We start from the raw sequence: 20,695 nt of genomic DNA on the forward strand, positions 1-20,695 counted from the left end.
CACTTAACAACACACTTCTCTCACCCCAAATAAGTCAGGTCTTTACCCCAAAAAGAGGGTCCGAATTCCCTTGACGTCTCTTTCTCCGCAGGACTTGGCTCTTGTTTTGAAAGAGAAGGGGTCCACTTTCAACTCCGTGTCAGGTGAAACAGAGCCGTACTCACTGCTGCTGCTGGCGTCCTCCACCAGCACAGGTACCGGCAAGGATATACTCCTGAGATATTCTGCTTGTGATGAGAGGAGGGAAAAGATAATTGACGCTTTAAAAAATGTACACATACTGAAACACCCAATGAAAGAGAGCCATATTCTTTGTCAAATATCTTGTTGCAATGAGCAGCATAATTATGCTATGTAAGGGAATGGTCATGTGTTATGACTGCCTCCCTTGCTCAGCATAACCCATACAGCAGGGTAGCCAGGAAAGGGCCTCCCAGGCTCTGGGAGGGTTATCTCTGGGGTACCAAAACAGTCAAGGAAGCCCAGGTTCAGCGGGTCTACTGAGGGTCTAATCCCCTCATTTTTACTGACTACTAATTATTTCTATTTATGGGTCTCAGTTTTCATATTTATAAAATTCAGGGTCAGACTGATAATCCTTAAGCCTGTTCTTCAGGGGCTTAAGCGTCTCCGTTAGCATCTTGGGGCTGCCTTGGTTGGGATGAGTGAGTGGGATGCTGTAAGTCTAGACCACAGATTCCAATCCTGTTATACCTGAAACCAGAGCAAATATGATGACTGTCATATATCACAGTTCTGCTTAAGGATTCATATAAAAAGCATTCATCACTGCAAACAAATTTTGGAAACAGATGGACTAGATGATCTCTTAGGTCTGTCCTGGTTCTCAGATACTATGATTCTCTAGTGACATGAGCTGCTTCTTTATTTGGATGGAGAATAAGACGGCGGAGTTGCCTATATTCCTCAAGCATTGGTTTTAAAGAAAGCAGTTTTTGCCAGAAACATCTTTATCAAACACACATCCAAATGCTACAGAAGTATTTTAATAAAGAATGAAGGTATAAAATTATAGAAAAGGAAATCCACTGTTGCCTGGAATCTCCTTCTTACTTAATTCCTCTTGGGCTGAACTGAATCAACTGCCCTGATCTCAAGGATAGCAGGGGACTCATGACATTGGTTTCAGCTGTAAGGAGAAAGACGGAAGTATATACAGCTTTCAGGAACAGCTGACCTCGGGGGAAACCACCTTACTGGTCAGTAACTGGAAAGTCTCCCCAGGATGAATTGGTTGACTTATCTGCTGTTATTTAAATAGTTCTGTAGCTGAATCACTAGAAGGCAGGAAGCAAGAGGAAGCCACAAAGAGTTGCTGAATTGATCAATTAAGTATCAGTATGCAAATGACATATGGCAGGGGAAATGCCTGGCATGTATTGTTTCCACATATTCTGGAGTAGCTCATGGGCCTAGCACTTCATGGACCATATTTCAGGCAGTAATGCTACAGCAGAAAGGAAATGGGTGACCTCTTCCTTGCTGGTAATAGTAAGGTTGTCTGAGAGAAGAAAGGTTTGAAGTGGGGCCCAAACACCGAACTGCTTTTGAGTCATTCCTGGGGAAAGTCAAGGTCTATAGTGTGCCTTGTTTCACTTTAGAGTCAACATCATCGCTATTTGGGGGGAACAGATTTCAGAACAGAAAAAAATAGCTGCTTGGGGAAAAGAGTTTCACTGCTATGAGATGTCAAGCCCTTAAAGTTAAATGTTGCTGATGGAAGAATACAGCTGAAGAAGATCTCTTGGCTTGACTGAATAGCCGATCTCTTTATAAGAAGGGATACAAGCCCTGCAGTGGAACTCACTGCTGATCCTCCAGACTTGGTGAGTTTCTTCACCAGCCCATTTTTATGAGATGCATGCCACACTCAGAAACGGAGGTGTGCATCATTCATATTTCAAAGACAAAATTGTTGTTTCTTGGAAGTAAAAAGACTAGTATAGACTAGACTAGAACAGTACAAGATGAGGGATTCCTATCATGTGTTTCCGTGTTTGTGTGTGCGTGTGTGTGTATGTGTGTAGTAAATGTATGTGTATATGTGTATCTAAAGAAGAGAGAGAGTAAGGACTTGAATTATCCTGTATTTTGGCTTTTTGGTCATATCATGTGGTTTGATTATCCAGTAATGAGAGGACTTGTGTCACACCTGTGAATTTTAACGTTGCTGTGACTACCGACTTCCTAAAAGGAGGCCTAATGAGGTAAAACTGTATATGCTTAAGGATGGAACCCAGTGCCTGTCACTATGGCTCATTAAGGAAATAAAGGGACTTACAGATATTCTGCATGTTCTATGTGCAGAGCCCTGATTCCCTCCTCGGCTTGATTTTATTTTTATTTTTGAGACACAGTCACACTCTTTTGCTCAGGCTGGACTGCAGTGGTGCGATCTCGGCTCACTACAACCTCCGCCTCCTGGGTTCAAGTGATTCTCCTGCCTCAGCCTCCCAAGTAGCTGGGATTACAGGCATGTGCCACCACGCCTGGCTAATTTTTGTGTTTTTAGTAGAGATAGGGTTTCGCCATGTCGGCCAGGCTGGTCTCAAACTCCTGACATCAAGTAATCCACCTGCTTCAGCCTCCCAAAGTTCTTGGATTACAGGTGTGAAAGCCACTGCACCAGGCCTGCTTGATTTTAAATGAGTGAACCTGATTCTAGATTGAGTCCCCTTCGTTGTTAGGCACATGCATTCATTCATCCAACATACAGTTGTGGATCATCTACTGTATGTCAGGTAGCCAGCAGGAGTTGCTGATGGACTGGAGTGAAGGGTGTGAAAAGGAAGAATCAAAAATGACCCCAAAGTAGAATTCTGGCCTAAGAAACGTAATGGATGCATACAGTACTTATATACTAAGATGAGAAATAATACAGGCCAAAAAGGAAAGTTCTTTTAGTGGATAAGGGGTGTTATTTGACAGTTCAGTTTGAAAAATGAAGAAGGCAATTGAGGGGCTGGGTGCGGTGGCTCACGCCTGTAATCCCAGCACTTTGGGAGGCTGAGGCAGGCGGATAATCTGATGTTGGGGGTTCGAGACAACTGGGCAACATGGTGAAACCCAGCTTCTACTGAAAATACAAAAATTAGCCTGACATGGTGGTGTGTGCCTGTAGTGATGGCTACTCAGGAGGCTGAGGCAGAAGAATTGCTTGAACCCAGGAGGCAGAAGTTGCAGTGAGCCAAGATCATGCCACTGCACTCCAGCCGCCAGCAAGACTCCATCTAAAAAAAAAAAAAAGCGATTGGATATGAGTCTGGAGCTCAGAAGACTGGGCTAGATAGAACCTCAGCAGCCTACTGGCTGGAGATGGTATTTAAAGTAAAGGATGACATAATTTGGGGAAAGATAAAAAGACTGCATAGACCTGGCCCTTAAGAATGCCAATATTTAGAGGAAAAGAAGGGGATGAACAGGCAGCCAAGGAGAATGACAAGGAGCAGCCATGAGGTTGGAAGAAAACAGAGAAAATGGGGTGTCATGGAAGCCCACACAGGAGAGGGCGAATGTAAGAGAGAACAGTCATCCAGGCTGAGAGCCATTGAGAAGTTGAGTAGGTTGAGAAAGGCACTTGTTGGATTTGGCTAAAGAGATCTCATTAGACCTTAGCCAGAGCAGGCCCAGTGATCACGTGGAAGGGGAGACGCTACATGGGTGGGAAGGAAGAGGTGGAGATTTGGAGACACTGTACTTCAAGACGGGAAGCTGTGATGGGGGGCAAAAAAATGGTGGTGGTGTCAGCCAATGAGGCCATTTGTAGTTCAGGGGAAGGATGGGTTTAGGACAGAAGACACTAGAGCATGTGTGTATGGAACTCATCAGGAGAGGCAGAAGCTGGAGGAGTCACGGGGCCTCTATAGGAGCCATAACTCAACTGTGGGGGATTGGCCTTCTGTAGGAAAATGGATGTTTTCTCTATTGTAAGGGGTAGAGACAGCGAGACAGGTGGTGCTGAGACAGGTTGCTTTATACGTTTGTGGTGGAAATATGATCAAATCCACACCTGAGATTTTACCTTCTTAAGTTATGAAGATTTCCAGGCAAGTGAGAATGTGTAGTGCCTTTGTGTCACTGTAAATGGGAAGAAGCTCAAGTATAACTATTTCCAGGGGAGCACGGTGACAGTTTCCAGATATCACAGAGGTTACAAGTTCCTTGAACATCAGCTCATACACGTGAGTGACTGGGACCCCAGGCTGCAAGAGAGGAGCCTGGCAGGATTTCCAGTCATGGGCAGCCTTACTGCTGATATCTTGCCAGGTATTAAGAAGCCCTCCTCTATGGGGCTGACCACGAAGAGTCTAAAAGAGGCTGAATGAACCTCTCTGAGGATAGGACATGTCAAAGGTGTGTCTCTAAGGAGATGATTCTCATTGCCCTATTTCAGGGGCTGATGGGAAGGGGTGTGAGCCCCATATCCCCTAAGAGATAGCTTTACCAAGAGGCCAGGAGTAGGCTGGAGTCGGGAGGGGTGACTGGCCACCCTATGGACTCCAGATTGCTGGGAGCTCCCATCTATGGAAGGGAGATAGTGTGACCTTTAAGGAATTAGATACATTCCTGCTTTGGGAAAATGGGGATTTTCTAAATCCCTTCCATTGCTGTGAGGGTAGCCTCAGATCCTAACACCTATTCATGATCACTAGGGATCTTTATGGTTCTCCTTCTCCTAGACAGTTTAGGAACAAAGTCTGGCCACAACACAGAGTCTCCTAACTGGCCATCCTACCTCCAGTCTCCAACTGGCCAAACACAGAATAGTGGTTCTCACACTGCAGTGATGACTAGAATCATCTGGGTTTACTTAAAAGTACAGAATTCCAGCTTGCGCCTCCAGATTCTGAGAAGGGCCAGGGCATCTTACTTTTTAACAGCATCGCAAGAGATCCATGCAGGCAGGATCTGGGACCAACTGAGGCACAGCTATATTCCTAGTGCCTCGTGCCCACATTCTAGTGCCAAGTGCATAGCAGAGGGTTAACAATGTTATGGAATAAATCTTACTAAATAAGCCATCCTCACACAGCTATCGGAATGATCCATCAGTAGCTTCACTGTCCAACACGGTCGCTACTACCCTCATATGGTTATTAACACTGACATTTAAATAACAAAAATTCAGTGCCTCAGCCATGGTAGCCATGTTTAGTGTCTAATAGCCACATATGACTAGTGGCTAATGTATTGGACAGGGCAGATAAATGACATTTCTCTTACTGTAGAATCATAGGTCCAGTGCTGGTCTATAATATTATTTCAGATAAAAATTTTCCCCGGCTCCCCAACCCTCCTCGCTGATTCCTTAGCATTTCATAAGGAGCCCTTTGGGATCTGAGCCTGCTCCCCACTCCAGCATCATCCCTCCCCTTTTACTTTAAGCACCAGTGCTGCTGAGCCAGCAAGGCTCCCTTAACACACAGTAAAGTTTCACACATCCTGGCATTAACTCATGCGAGGAGTCGCCTCACCTGGATCTCCACTCCCCATCCATCTGTTAAGTTCATATTTGTCCTTACTCATCAGGTGCACCTCACTGGAAAGTCTGCCTTGAAACGGCATTCTCAGACTGACTTCAGTCACTGTCTCTCCCTTTTGACTCCTCTGCACAGACTAAACTCTACTATGGTGGAGATGATTTTTTCCAGTGTTTTTCTCCTATAAGGTCAACGGCTCTTTAAAATCAGGAACTCTGTCTTTATCATCCTTATACATTCAGGGCCTAGCACATTTCCTGTGCACACCATAACTGTACAATTAATATTTAAGCTAACGTGAATTACTTAAATCTCTGGGTCTGTGTGTGGCCATGGGAGAGCAGTCAGGATGAGACAAGTCATGTCTCTCTCTAAAGGGGAAGGGGGTCTCATTGTCACCACCCTCTTACTCCCCTCTTGAGGGGAAGCCAAGTGCAGTTATGGGAGGTAGAGAACCTTGAGAGGTGGGCCTGTGCTCTGGACAGAAACACATATACGGCCTATAGAAAGCACCTGGGGAAGGAAGAGGCCTGTATCTTGTACTCATCTAGAAGGAGAGTAAGACCAGCTAATAGGTCATTGTTTCGATTAACATGAGGCATGCCATTTCCTATAATACCTGGGAACAATCAGATGGGATTTTAGGCAAGGCATGGTGGCACATGTAATCCCAGCACTTTGGGAGGCCGAGGTGGGTAGATCACTTGAGGCCAGGAGTTCCAGACCAGCCTGGCCAACATGGCGAAACCCCATCTTTACTAAAAATACAAAAATTAGCTGGGCGTGGTAGTGGGCACCTACAGTCCCAGCTACTCAGGAGGGTGAGGTGGCAGGATTGCTTGAGCCTGGGAGGCAGAGGCTGCAGTGAGCTGAGACTGTGCCACTGCACTCCAGCCTAGGACTCCATCTCAAAAAAAAAAAAGGCGGGGGGGGGGGGCGTGGATTTTAGCTCCTAATTTGGTTAGCACATCTGTCCTGCTCTCCTAGGAAGGAGAGCGAGGAGGCACATCATCCATGTAATGATATTGTTTTAGCTGAGAGTCTGAACAGTTTAATCATGCAGGGAACTGGGGACTGCCCCTTTTTCTAGGCCCAAGTCCACGTGTGAGCAAGAAGGGCGAAAGGGCAGCGGGAACCTGACTGACTAGAGTTCAGCAGGTTTACACCTTCCATCTCTCGCTCACTCCAAGGCACATAGTCACCGAGAAGATGTGGAACCGTCCACTTAAATGATCTCTCTCTCTCTCGTACATGCACGCTCTTGCCGAGTGTGTATAGTTGGGTTCACAGAAGTTAAATGCGTGTGTGTGATGGGAAACTATTTCCTGCGAACAAAAACCAAGCCATGTGGAAGGGATAAAACAATCATGGATTAAACTTCCAGGCACGGCTCCAAGGCTCTTTTAGGATATTATTTTATTTTATTCTCAGAACCAAATCTGTGAAGTAGGTAATGTTACCAGCACAGAATGACAGAAGAAATATGCATGTCCCATATTTAGAAAGTGGGTCAGTGGGATCAGAACCCACTTCTGTGTAATGCTGAAGTCAGTGCCCATTTTAGGACACCAGAAGCAGGCTGGTCAGAAGGTTGCCAAGCGCTGCAGGGCTGACTTTGTGACAATGCAAGGCTGCCTTCTGGAGCCCACGCTGTCTGTGGAGAAAAGAGGTACAAGGGTGTGCCTGTCTTCTTCTGAGTTTCCCCAGATTCTCAGAATGGAAGAAATGGAAGAAGAAAAAGTAGAGAGGCTGTACCCAGGAAACCCCAATTAACAGGCCTCTACTCTGGGCTGACTGGCTTTGGGGCATCAGAGGAAGCTGCAAAAACCTGCCCTTGGCCTGCAGAACCCATGCACAATGAACATTAAGCCTCCTGAACTGTTTGATTAACCATACATCCAACTTAGGAAAATCCAACACCATGCTGTTAACTTTTTTTCTTTTTTTTGAGACAGGGTCTCGCTCTGTCACCCAGGCTGGAGTGCAGTGGTATAATCACGGCTCACTACAACCTCCACCACCCCAGTCTCAAGCGATCCTCCCACCTCAGCCTCCCGAGTAGCTGGGACCATAGGCATGCACCACCACACCCAGCTATTTTTCTGTATTTTTAGTAGAGATGGGGTCTCACCATATTGCCCAGGCTGCTATCAAATTCCTGAGCTCAAGCAATCTGGCCTCCCAAAGTGCTAAGATTATAGGCGTGAACCACTGTGCCCAGCCTCATGTTCGTTTCTTTACTATTCTTTGAAATGCTTTAATGGCTCTTCTTAGAGCAAATCTACTTTCTCTACCTTCCTAGTTATGATCCGCAAAAGCCAACATTAGAAAACAAAGGCACAATAACTCCTAGCCACTAAAAATAGAATGTATCACCCCAAAGATGACAAAGGAAGGTATCTGGCATTTACATTTTCCACAAGAAATACATTAGGTAGTCAACTGGCTCCTAGATAAAGAAGCATTTACTTCACTCAAATTGAAGCTGTCAAAAACACAGTCACCATCTTGCTTTTAGGGAGAAAAAATTTAAGCCATCCTCACTCATGAAAGAGAAAGATGAAGGATTTGCAAAGGAATAAGCCCAGCCGGGCTTGCAGCTGCACACATCCTTATAGTATCTAGTACCGCACCCTCCTTTCCCCCCATGTAAACCAGGAGCAGAGCATGAGGCTACTTGATGGGAAGTCTGGAGTTTATCATACGAGACACCAGGTCTCGGCTCAATGGGCAAAGTAATAACAAACTCACCATTTGATCCAGCTGAAAGAGCTGTGGAAAGAAAAGCAAACAGCCATGAATAAGCATGTGCTGGGTTTGCTGTTAAACTGAGAAATCAACAAAAAGTGAATACCTGAAATGGGGTCAATGTCCTTTCCAAACATTTAATCTGCCCATTCTCATCCAATATAAACACCAAAAAATGCCAAGAACAATTGGAACCTTTACTTTTTTTTTTCTGAGTTATAGACAATTATTGCAAAAATATAATGTACTTACATTATTACACTGCTGTTTTATTTATAGCTGGCAATCTTTGCTCTCTTTTTTTTTTCCTTCTTTCCTTTTTTTGTGTGTAATTATTCAGAAGTATATACCCTAAGAGGCAATAGGTATTTTCTACTGCCTTAAAAGAAACTTTTACCTACAGGGCTTGGAAATTCAACAGCTCTATAACGGCTCTGTAGGCCCATTTGTGATAATCTGGGGTTTCAGCTCTAAAAGGCTAAATTTAACCCCTCTTACACTTGAATCTTAGTATCCACAATGTTAGAGTGACATAGATGGTGACATATTAACTACCTACTAACTATGTGATTGAAGACTATTATGTATGAGGTCCCAGAACTTGTGAAATTGATGGAACACAGCTCCCTGATACTGGAACCAAATGCCTGAGAACACTGTGCTAATATTTATACCAATTTCCAGTGATATCTGTAAACAGGTCAGTTTACTTCCAGAAAATTCTTCCATCTTAAAAGCTTAGGATTGAAGGACTCAGACTATATCCTCTTCAATGCAACCACATACCTGAAAGTTTAGGTTGTGTCTTTTTCTTTTTGCTTGAAACTTTTAAAAACTCATCAACAAGCAAGTCGTTAGCACAGGCTCTCTTGTCAGGATCTGGTTCAAAACATTTCAGTATGAATGCCTTGGCCTCTGCAGACATGGACTCTGGGATCTCAGGGTGAACTTTAAACATTCCCACCTAAGACATAAATATAAAAAGTGCAATGTGTCTTCTGAGTGAACATCTCAGCACCTGAACTCCAGCTTCCATAACTTGACCCCCCAATGCAACAAGATCCTTTATCATAGAACACAAACTTATGGCTTTTCTCAAAGGGAGATAAGATGTGTTTGCTGCAGGTTATAGAAGATGGACAGAGTGCCTTGGCACCTTTACCAACGGCACAGGCAGAATAATTAGTTGAAGACAGTAGGCAGCACTATGAAGTAATAATTTAGTCCTTCAAAGCTTTAGAACATATTGGTATACTGGCACACAAAAGGATCTTTATTTTTATTTCTTTTTTTCTTGAGGCACGATCTCACTCTGTCACCCAGACTGGAGGGCAGAGTGGTGCAATCTCAGCTCACTGCAGTCTTGACCTCCCAGGCTCAAGTGATCCTTTCACCTCAGCCCCCTGAGGTAGCTCGGACTACAGGCATATGCCACCACGCCTGGCTAATTTTTTGTACTTTTTGTAGAGACGGGGTTTTGCCATGTTGCACAGGCTGGTCCAAACTCCTGGGCTCAAGCAATCCACCCACCTCGGCCTCCCAGAGTGCTGGGATTACAGCCACGAGCCACCATGCTCAGCCACTGAGCTGAGAACACTGAGTTGCTCACAATAGCTAAGTGCTGGGCATTGTGCTGGGGTTTCTCCACTTATGAATCTCATCAAATCCTTCCAACAACCCAGTGAATTAAATATTTTCCTTGTTACACCAATGAGGAAAATAAGGCTTAGAAAGGATGAGGTAACATGGTTAAGAAAAAGGAGATCTGGGATTTTAACCTGAACTGTCTGGAGTAAAGTCTATGTTCTTTTCCCTATTACATGATTTGTGAATATCTTCCCTGTCTCAAATCACCTACATTAAAAGAGATATTTAAAAGCACTTTAAAATTAAACAAACAGTATTTTTATAACAATTAGAATTTACTTCTTATTGCTATTCTAAAAAAAATTAATGGTATTTTCATTTTAGTACAGAGCAAATTTTCAAAGGAAATCCTTTTGTTCTTATATAGCTTATGTAAATTCATTGTAATATAAACAATATATAATTATTTGTAAGAATTATATAGCCTATACTATGTGTCAGACACAGTTCTAAGTGCTTGGTACATTTTACCTCATACACTCCTCAAAAAGCTGTTATTATACAGGCACTTTTTTTTTTTTAAGATGGAGTCTCATTTTGTTGCCTAGGTTGGAGTGCAGTGGTGCAATCTTGACTCACTGCAACCTCCACCTCCCCAGTTCAAGTGATTCTCTTGCCTCAGCCTCCCGAGTAGCTGGGATTACAGGTGCCTGCCACTGTGCCCCCCTAATTTTTTTTTTTTTTAGTAGAGACGAGGTTTCACCATGTTGGCCACGCTGGTCTTGAACTCCTGGACTCAGGTGATCTGCCCGCCTCGGCCTCCCAAAGTGCTGGGATTACAGGTGTGAGCCACCACGCTTGGCTGACAGGTACTATTTTTATCCTTATTTTATAGATGAGGAAACTGAGGCACAAGCAGGTTAAATAATTTGCTCGAAGTCTCAAATATCTTGACCATGTTGGAGCCTGGATTCAAACACTGTAAACTGGTGCCACAGTCTATGTCATATCTCTAAGATAGCAACTTCCTGTGCACAGCTTAGACTGGCCTAATGTGACAAAAAAACACATGGTATAATAATCATTGCATTCGTGAATTATAAAGCAGCATTTCAGATAAGTCCTAGACACTGGAGAAAACCTGAAAGACTGGCCAAGAAGAGAAAGACATCCACTCATGGCAAGAAAGGCACCTCTCTTGGCACCTGTCATTGCTCTTTGAGGTTTGGTCACATACTCATTTTTATACCAGCAGTGTCCTATCAGATTGTCTTCAAGCATAAAGCCAAGCTTTGCACAAAAGCAGAAGGTCTGTAACAACACATGGCCCCTCACAAGAGGCTATGCACAGATGGAATAAGGGCTAGAAACATGGTCTGCAGCAGGGAGAGGAATAACAATTACCATCAAAAGTCCTCTCGGGCCGAACGCTTGGCCCACGCCTGTAATCCTAGCACTTTGGGAGGCCAAGGCAGGCAGAGGGCCTGAGCAGGAGTTTGAGACCAGCCTGGGCAGCATGGTGAAGCCCCGTCTGTACTAAAATATAAAAAATTAGCTGGGTGTGGTGGTGTGTGCCTGCAATCCCAGCTATTCAGGAGGCTGAGGCATGAGAATTGCTTGAACTCAGGAGACGGAGGTTGCAGTGAGCCGAGATCACGCCACTGCACTCCAGCCTGGGTGATAGATCGAGACTCTGTCTCCACAAAAAAAAAAAAAAAGAAAAAAAGAAAAGAAAAAGTCCTTTGCCTTGGATCCCACAGGGGAGCACAAAAAATAAATAAATAAATAAATTTTTTTTTTTTAAGTCCTCTGCCTTACAAAGTAGCAGATGTGTGAGTTTTACTACTTGGGAAGCATGTTTCCATTTCAAACTTCCTGTTGGCCTGGCAGTCTGGCAGGGGAGGACTGCAGGGATTCAACATACAGGTCATAGCCATGCTCAGTCCCCAGATCTCAAAATGCTGGCACTTGTGCTGTCATGAGCCTATTTCTATTATCAGGTACCTCCTACTGCAAAAGGTGGGGCTTCTTCCTCCTCCTATAGGAGTTACTGATGGGCAAATTAACAAGCTAGAGGAGTAGGTATATGAGAATAAGATTGATTTACTTAAAATGGTAATTATGCTCTTTTTTAAAAAAATGAAGGCTTCAAACTATTATGGTAGAGAAGTAAAGGAAATTATTAATTTTGGTTTAATTCCTAAATGGATTAAAAAAAAATGTTGTTCTATCTTCCTCCATGGAAAATTTTCAGACTGTTTCCCAAAGGGCTTAAATCATCTTCAGTATAGTCATGTGTTATTTATACTGCGATGTTAAAATGTGGTCGATGGAAGTTACATTGAATCTCACTTTATAGCTGAGAAAACTAAGGCACAGAGAGATCCACTGTGTGAGGCACCAGCGCTGGCTCTAACCGAGAATCTTCTTGACCTTTAATGTGTTCTCAGTTGTGTTTACTTAGCTCCCTTTATCTAAAAAAAATGACACACACACACAGAACATCCAATAGCTATAAAAAGCTTTATCCATTTGTTTTTAAGAGAAATGAAGTGTGACCTTGAACATAGCTGCTTGTGGTTCTCCCAGTTCATAAAATGGGGGTTTTCCTGTGGCCATTTCAATGATTGTACAGCCCAGAGACCAGATGTCCGCTGCTTTTCCGTAGCCTCTTGGTCCTTTATCTATTATTTCTGGTGCCATATACTGGAGGGTACCTGGAAACAATTCAAACACATTTCCATTTTAAAAAGATAAAACAGAAGGGTATCTAATGACAGTTTTTCAACAGAATTTTTCAACAGAAATGAGACAACTGTAAAAACATGATTCAAGTCCTAATATCGTTTGTGAGTTCCAGTTTTCTCTGCTATTAATAACAGTGGAAATAGCAGTTTTTATAATGGATTTCATCAGTGACATAAAAATACTTTACCCATATTACTGGTTATGAATAGGTACGCTCTCATTCCCTAGACAGTGGAGTATAAGTGAGGCATCATTTCATTGGGCCTCTTAGAAACTTTTAACAATTAGTCTTTTGAGAACAATGACATCAGCGCACATGTCTTCAAATGCATGAAGACTGTTATTATGTATACTTCTAATCTTTTCCAGAAGAGAATGTAGTTCATTCATCCATTTCCTTAGCTCTCTCTCTATTTTTCAGTTCCTAAATTGAATGCTTTAACTCTTCTGTTTTCATTCTTATTTCTTAATCATGACAGCATAAAGATTCTGAAAGCCATTGTGAAAATTAATGCAAATAAATTTCTGGTGTACCCTATTCTGTAATCTAAATATTCACGACTCCTGCTGCTGTCTGTGGTCCATGGACTAACAGGTTTAAGAGATTAAAGACAGGCCATGAGCCATCCATATAGACACATAATCAGATACAGTGACTAAGAATAAAATGAAGGCTGGGCGTGGTGGCTCATGCCTGTAATCCCAGCATTTTGGGAGGCCAAGGCAGACGGATCACGAGGTCAGGAGTTTGAGACCAGCCTGGCAAACATGGTGAAACCCTGTCTCTACTAAAAATACAAAAATTAGCCGGGCATGGTGGCAGGCGCCTATAATCCCAGCTACTCAGGAGGCTGAGGCAGGAGAATCACTTGAACCCAGGAGGCGGAGGTTGTGGTGAGCCGAGATCACGCCACTGCACTCCAGCCTGGGCAACGGAGTGAGACTCTGTCTCAAAAAAAAAAACAAAAACAAAAACAAAAAAAACAAAATGAAAAAGGGAAGAGCTTTAAGTCTGCGTGGAATCAGAGAGGTGGAGAGTGCGGTATAATGGAAAGAATTAAGTGGAGGGGGCCACGAGCCCTTAGTCTGCTTCTGGCCTAGTATACCCCAAGTAAACACTCAAGTACAATTACCTCATTAACCCAAATGAGAGGCTGGATTTGAACTTCGAATACCCCATAAAGTGGTTTCCTAAAGTCTAGCAATGAGTCAGGAGCATGAATAGAAACATATCACCACATACCCTGCTTCTGATATACAAATAATATAGTCAGCAAACAAGAACTCATCCAAGGTGCCATGTTGAATCACTTCAAATCATGAGGTGTTTGCCAAAATAACTGCTTCAGATTTTCTGATTCATAACCAAAGTGACAGACATCTTGATAAATACAGATGACACCTTTTAAGAATGCCTCACGCATGGTTTTAGGTGAAAACAATTGTGTAAAATTCCTGCAAACTGTTCCTCTGAAAACCACTATCATAGGTGAGAAATGGACTATTGTTTACAAAAATAAAAGTGTATCATTTTTGTTACGTATTGCCTTGCCGTCTTTCTAGGTTTATCCTGTAGACCTTATCACTGCATAGCAGTAGTTCATGCTCACATACAACTGCACGTCTGCTCTCAGAAAGGCTTTCACCTGGCCAAAGACAAGGCAACCACGCTGGCCAAAGACAAGGCAACCACGCTCCCCAAAGACGCTCGCCCACCCTTACTACAAAATTGGTATGATTTCTCTTCATTTGTAGCTTTTCCCCAAGTGATAATTTTGTATGATTTAAATAAGCTCAAATGGTCTTTTCGAAAATGCATTGAAGCCTACCACCCCCTTTTGTTGTCTCGGGGCCTAGAATAGAATTAATGAGAGAATTTAAGTTGCACTAATAGCTAAGTAGGAATTATAGTGGATCAAAATTTGGAAAATTTTAATTTTTAAACATCGTAAATTGGACAATTCAAGTAATGTCAACAACAAATTATGCAATATTTGATTTGTCAGATAACAATCTGCCAATTGTGTTTAATTATCCCCCACTGAGCAAGTGCCAGAAAAACAGGTTGAGTCATGTGTTCTTATCTGCTCCTCTTTTTACTCCACAAATACATGACACATAATATTTTAAACAAAGCAATTTACGAAGCTGGATAATGAAGATGAAAGCCAACCTGAACATTGGCTTAAGGAAAATCAATGAGAGTATTTGCTCTAAAACTCATACCTCACGTATCTGCATTCTAAGGTTTTTTTTTAAAAAAATTGCTTTGAAATATCTATTGTAGAATTTCTTTGCTGCTGCAACTACCCAGGGAGGTGGTACAGCTTAGTGGTTAATTAAACTCTAATGTCACATTTCATTCATTCATTCATTTAACAGATCCACATTGAGGGCCTACTATGGGCCAGGCACTGTTCTAGGCACTTCGAATACAGCAGAGGAAAAAATAGACAGAAATACCTGGGCTTATGTTTTTGCAGTAGAAGCCAGATGATAAATTATCAGCATAGTAAGTAAATTATACAGCATGTTAGAAAGTGACATGTTATGACCAAAAAAATATAGGCCCGAGTGAAGAGGATCAGCAGGAAGGTTGCCATGGTAAGTAGGATGTTCATGGTTGGTCTCACTGCAGAGGTGACATTTGTGTTGAGACTGGAAGAAGGTAAGAAAGTTACCCATGCAGACAGCTGGGGTAGCAGCAAGAGGAAAAGCCTGTGCAAAGGCCCTGTGACGGGACCCTGCCTGCTGTCATGGAGGAAATGCAGGAAGGTCCACGTTTCTGGCTCTGAATAAATAACAGAAGAAGAGTAGGAAATGGGGTCTGAAGAGGAACAGACTCCGAATCAGGTCAGAGCCTTGTCCCCCACTATAAGGGTTTTGACATTTGTTTACCCTGAACAACAAAAAAAAGAAAGCCACTGAGGGCTCTGAGCAATAGGACTTGGTTTATGTTTCAGAGGGATCACTCTGGCCGCAGTGCTGAGAGTAGACAGTAGGGGGCAAAAGTGAAGCAGGAGCACAGTTGGGGAAGCCACCGAAAATGCAGGTGAGCGATGAGAGTGGCAGTAGCAGAGGCGGTGAGAACCGGCCCAATGTTGGACATGTTTTGAAGCCTTCGTGGATGGACTGGGTTGGAGTGTGAGAAAAGAGAAGCGCCCTGGATAACACTATGTCGGGAGTGGCCGCCAACTGAGACAGAAGAGTGTGCCGGGAACAGGTTCGGGAGAAGATAATTAATTCCCTTTGGCCTGTTAAGTCTTGCTTGAGTCTCAGCTCTATTACTAACTAGCTCTGTGACCTCGGGCAAGTTATTCAACCTCTTTGAACCTTCATTTTCTCACCACAAACTGGGATAATGATACCTAATGATTAAAGCTGATGTATGAATTTCGATAAAACAACATACGTACAGCACTTAGTGCAGAGCTAGGTAATACAGTAAGCACTCCATAAATGGTGATCACTGCTGCCTTTTCCCTCATCAAAATCACCAAGAGGTGATTTATTGACTGAGCACCTGGGACTAAGCACTTGGGACTTGGTGACCACCAAGTTCACGTTTGAAGCCTACGATGTACAGGGCCCTCGGGACCGGTGCTGGGGACAGATCTATGCATGTTAGTGACACACGTCACTCTCACGTGACACCAGTGGAAGAGGTCCAAGCAAAGGGCTCTGTGAGGACTGCTTTCCTACAATTCCTTTGGAGATTTTACAAAAAAGATGTTCCCCAGATTAGTAGCAGAAGATATTGTGTTAACATCCTGTCCCACAAAGTGTGTGAAACGAGGGATTTTCCTCTCAGAAGTTACTGACTCTTGACAGCACTGAAACTGCTGCTTGCCAAGTTAAGAGTATGAGGAAAGAAATGTAAAGCCATTTGAAGTTATTAATAAGTCAGAATTTAGGTTTTTCAAAAAAATATATTCAAAATGTGTTTAATTCTGTACCCTAAAATATCCATTGCCTTGAGGTGGGAGCTGGGCCAGGGGTATTGCTGACTGAATGCTCTAGGGAAAAAACTCACACAGAATGTCTCTCTCTCCTCCTGCAGGAAGGTACAGAGAAAGATAGACTAGAGCCAGAAGGCAAAAGCAAAGAGCAAACAGTAGATACAAAAGCTGAGTTCTGGCTAGGCGTAGGGGTTCACACATGTAATCCCAGCACTTTGGGAGTCCAAGGCAGGTGGATCACTTGAGGTCAGGAGTTTGAGACCAGCCTTGGCAATATGGTGAAACCCTGTCTCTACCAAAAATACAAAAAATTAGCCAGGCATGGAGGTGCATGCCTATGGTCCCAGCTACTAGGGAGGCTGAGGTAGGAGAATCACTTGAGCCTGGGGTGGGGGAGGTCACAGTGAGCAGAGATTACACCACTGTACTTCAGCCTGGGTCACAGAGCGAGACCCCACCTCAAAAGAAAAAACAAAAACAAAAAAACTGAGTTTTGCCAGGCATGACATCCTAGATACTTAGGAGAGTGCGGTGGGTGGACTGCTTAAACCCAGGAGTTCAAGACCAGCCTGGGCAACATAGCAGGACCTAGTCTCAAAAAAAACAAAAACAAAAACAAAAAACAAATCTTGAGTTCTATCTGGTACACACTGCTGTGACTTCTGACTGCAATGTCACTTCTCTCCCAGGTAATTTCCTCATCTACAAAATGGAGGTACTCCCACCTACCTCACAGAATTGAGATGGGGCCATGTTGCTTCATATTAGACCAAAGATTATTCATGATCTTTTTCTCTTCCCTTCCCCTCACCCTTTTTTTTTTCCTGCTAAATTTCTCTCTATAAGAAGAACTTAACACTTCATGAGAATCAGCATGATGGAGTGATAAGAACTAAGTGGAGATCAGGCTTGAAATCTCACACACCCTCCCTATAACTGTTGGGCAGTCATGAATCTCTTGAGTCTGAGCTTCCTCTTGGCTATTGTTACCTTTTTGGAAATCACTTGGTCTCCACCCTCCCAGTACTTTGCACCAGAGGCAGCTCAGTGGCTGCGTTGCCTAACTTCTCAGGAAAGCTCTCTCCCTCCCTTCTTCTGAGTTGGTGAGTCACTTCCTCTTCTGAATTGAAATCCTACGGTTATTTATATTGTGGAGTAGGGGAGTCAACCACAGAGAGTAAACAGTAAAAGAGGGAATTCATCGTCCATATGGGAAGTGATTAGGGTATGAGTAAGAATCACAGAGAGGTTGGGCCAAGGAAACGTTTAATAATAATAATAAAAAAAATCTTGCTAGAGTTATTGTAGGCCAACCAGGAAAGAAGTAATTACATGAAAAGAAAAACAAGTAACAAGTTGAGAATTAAAAAAAAAAAAATCTGCAGTGGCATTAAGCAGGAGACTAACTAAGCAAGTCATACAAATACAGGAAGAGAAAAGGGCCAAATCAAATTCTGTAACATATTTTTCAGTGAGCATCAAAAGATACCAACATTGGCCAGGCGCAGTGGCTCACGCCTGTAATCCCAACACTTTTGGAGGCCACAGGTACATCACTTGAGCCCAGGAGTTTGAGACCAGCCTGGGCAACATGGTGAAACCTTGTCTCCATCAAAAATACAAAAAAATTAGCTGGGCGTGGTGGCGCATGCCTGTAGTCCCAGCTACTCAGGAGGCTGAGGTGGGAGGATTGCTTGAGCCTGGGAGTTTGAGGCTGCAGTGACAGGTGATCACACCACTGCATTCCAGCCTAGGTGACAGGGCAAGACCCTGTCTCAAAAAAAAAAAAAAAGAAAGAAAGAAAAGAAAAAAGATACCAACATTACTGTGTGTGAGAACACCAACTGAATTTCTCTCTCTCACATTGTGCTCAAACTCAGCAATTATTTCTTTAATTACATAAGATCTGTATCATCATGGCAAAAACATACCAGTAAAAGTTTCAGTACAGGGGTTTATGCCAGCAAGCCTCTTTGACGTCCCGAAGTCAGAGATCTTGAGAACACCACTGTAGGTATTAATCAACACATTGTCACCCTAGAGAACAGAGGACTTTAATCACAATTGTTATCTTTCTTCAGACACTGTCTGTTGTTGACTTGGTTAAGTCCAATTTAAAAAAAAAAAAAAGGTGTCCTTACAGCTACCAACGACATTAATTCTGTATTCTTCATTAATGGTTTATCTCAATAGTGCATTCTTGACACTATTTTTTGTTTACATATTATCAGTTTGAAACCGACTGCCTTTGCAAAAATTATAACAGTGAGAAAATTATGACAGTAAAAGAGATCTGATCTAACCACCACCATCTTGCCTTAAATTTCCAAACTGCCCTTGGTCATTCCAGGGTGTAGACCAAGCTCACTTGGAGAAATTTCATTTATAGTTTAGTTGATAATAGCCCTTCCCCAAAACTAAACTATCTTTGTAAAATTAATGAAAGCCCACCAGGTTCGGAGGATGAGAGGGGCCTAAAGTCCGCTAAGATGTAGGCACAGTCAAATGATTATCAGCCCATTATTCTGGGGGTCACAAGATTTGCAACTTCCCCAATTGCTCCTACAATTGACATCACTATTGTAGAACCGAAGACTGGCCTTTTGAGATGTCTTTACAGGCTTCTCCATTTCTGACTATCAGATGGCATCACCCAGACCTGTGACTCTGGACTCAACCAGTCCTGTGGCCCCCACCCAGAAGTGGACTCAACACACAAGAACCATTTTCCACACCCCTATAATTACATCCCCAACCACCCAGACCCTAGCCCCCTGCTCACCAAACTATCTTGAAAAACCCTAGCCTCTAAATTTTTGGAGAAGCTGATTTGAATAATTATAAAATCCAATATTTTGTTTGGCCATCTCTATGTGTATTAAACTCTTTCTCAATTGCAATTCTTACATCTTGAGAAATCAGCTCTATCTGGTCAGTGGGCAATATGAACTCATTGGGTGGTTATAAGTTCTTCATAATCTGCTACTCAGATCACAAGATCAAATATGATTCCTAATTGGTTAGAGCTTCTTGCTATTTACAGATATATAATGATGTATGTATAATTAAATTATGATTTTCATAACTTTCCAGTTACTTTACTTTCTTTTCTAGTTTCTTTATTTCTTTTCCTGGAATATGTAGGGACATGATAGATAAATGGGCTTTTTGGTTGATTTTAGGGTACTAATATTAACTTATTTTCAACAGTCCAGACTTTGTAAAAAATGTATTAGTTCTGAATTTTCTTTTTAAAAAGAGAATGTAAAGTTATTATTTCAGCTTATTTTAGAGAATCTATACCTTATAATCATAGTTAAATCAATGAATATGTGATACTTGTGAGAAAAAAGGAATTTTTTTTCTTCTAACCATTCATCCATTGATTCAATAAGTATTTACTGAGTAGCTACTATGGGCAAGGATAAAAAGATTAACCAGCGTATAAGCGCCTCAGGACCAGGGGCCATCTCCTGTTTAACTTTAGACAGCTGCATCCCACACCACAGAGCTCCTAGGAAACATTGTGTGGTGGGAGCACAATCTTGTTGGCTGAACACAGTTAAGCAGTTTGTTCCTTGAGCAGAAGCGTTAAGACATGAACATAAATAACTGATTCGGGGTTGAACAATATTTTATATTTCTGCTGTTTCTAAGATTTACTTATTCACCATTCTAAATTAATACTCATAACACAATATGACTTTTTCAAGTAAAATAATAACCCAGCAAAGAAAGAACTCATGAAAATGAATGCTGGTGTACCTTACCTTTATGTCTCGGTGAACTATCTGATTGTCATGGAGATATTTTAATCCTTCCAGTATTTGCTTTGTATAAAAGCCAATTGTTTGCTCATTGTCTTTTAATGGACCCCATTTGGAACGAAGGAGAGCAGAAAGACTTCCTGTAAAGTAGGGATGAACAGTAAATAAATCCTCATTCAAATGAGCTCTTTAAAGCGTATTAATAATGTAACAGTCAATTTTTTTTTCTTGAGACGAAGTCTCGCTCTGTTGCCCAGGCTGGAGCACAGTGGTGCGATCTTGGCTCACTGCAAGCTCCACCTCCTGGGTTCACACCATTCTCCTGCCTCAGCCTCCCAAGTAGCTGGGACTACAGGTGCCCGCCACCACACCCAGCTAATTTTTT

General features: G+C 42.6%; 1 protein-coding gene and 1 long non-coding RNA gene across 3 annotated transcripts in view; one reads left to right on the forward strand and one right to left on the reverse strand.

Annotated features, from left to right (window-relative positions):
- Positions 1-20,695, forward strand: part of LOC129038521 (uncharacterized) — a 67,872-nt gene that overhangs the window by 41,850 nt on the left and 5,327 nt on the right. Inside the window, exons 2-3 of one of the 2 annotated variants that reach the window (XR_008503171.2) lie at positions 14,148-14,316; positions 17,390-17,646. This is a non-coding gene — a long non-coding RNA (uncharacterized LOC129038521). The remainder of the gene's footprint in view (positions 1-14,147; positions 14,317-17,389; positions 17,647-20,695) is intronic. The other variant, XR_008503172.2, reaches the window with a different exon arrangement.
- Positions 1-20,695, reverse strand: part of MAP3K5 (mitogen-activated protein kinase kinase kinase 5) — a 236,587-nt gene that overhangs the window by 35,022 nt on the left and 180,870 nt on the right. Inside the window, exons 18-23 of the mRNA XM_054491631.2 lie at positions 20,314-20,450; positions 18,475-18,580; positions 12,396-12,553; positions 9,036-9,213; positions 8,253-8,273; positions 47-224 (exon numbers count right to left, since the gene is read on the reverse strand). Coding sequence (XP_054347606.1) covers positions 47-224; positions 8,253-8,273; positions 9,036-9,213; positions 12,396-12,553; positions 18,475-18,580; positions 20,314-20,450 — 778 coding nt within the window. The remainder of the gene's footprint in view (positions 1-46; positions 225-8,252; positions 8,274-9,035; positions 9,214-12,395; positions 12,554-18,474; positions 18,581-20,313; positions 20,451-20,695) is intronic.

The sequence above is a fragment of the Pongo pygmaeus genome, chromosome 5 (assembly GCF_028885625.2).
Source record: "Pongo pygmaeus isolate AG05252 chromosome 5, NHGRI_mPonPyg2-v2.0_pri, whole genome shotgun sequence".
Taxonomy (NCBI): Eukaryota; Metazoa; Chordata; class Mammalia; order Primates; family Hominidae; genus Pongo; species Pongo pygmaeus.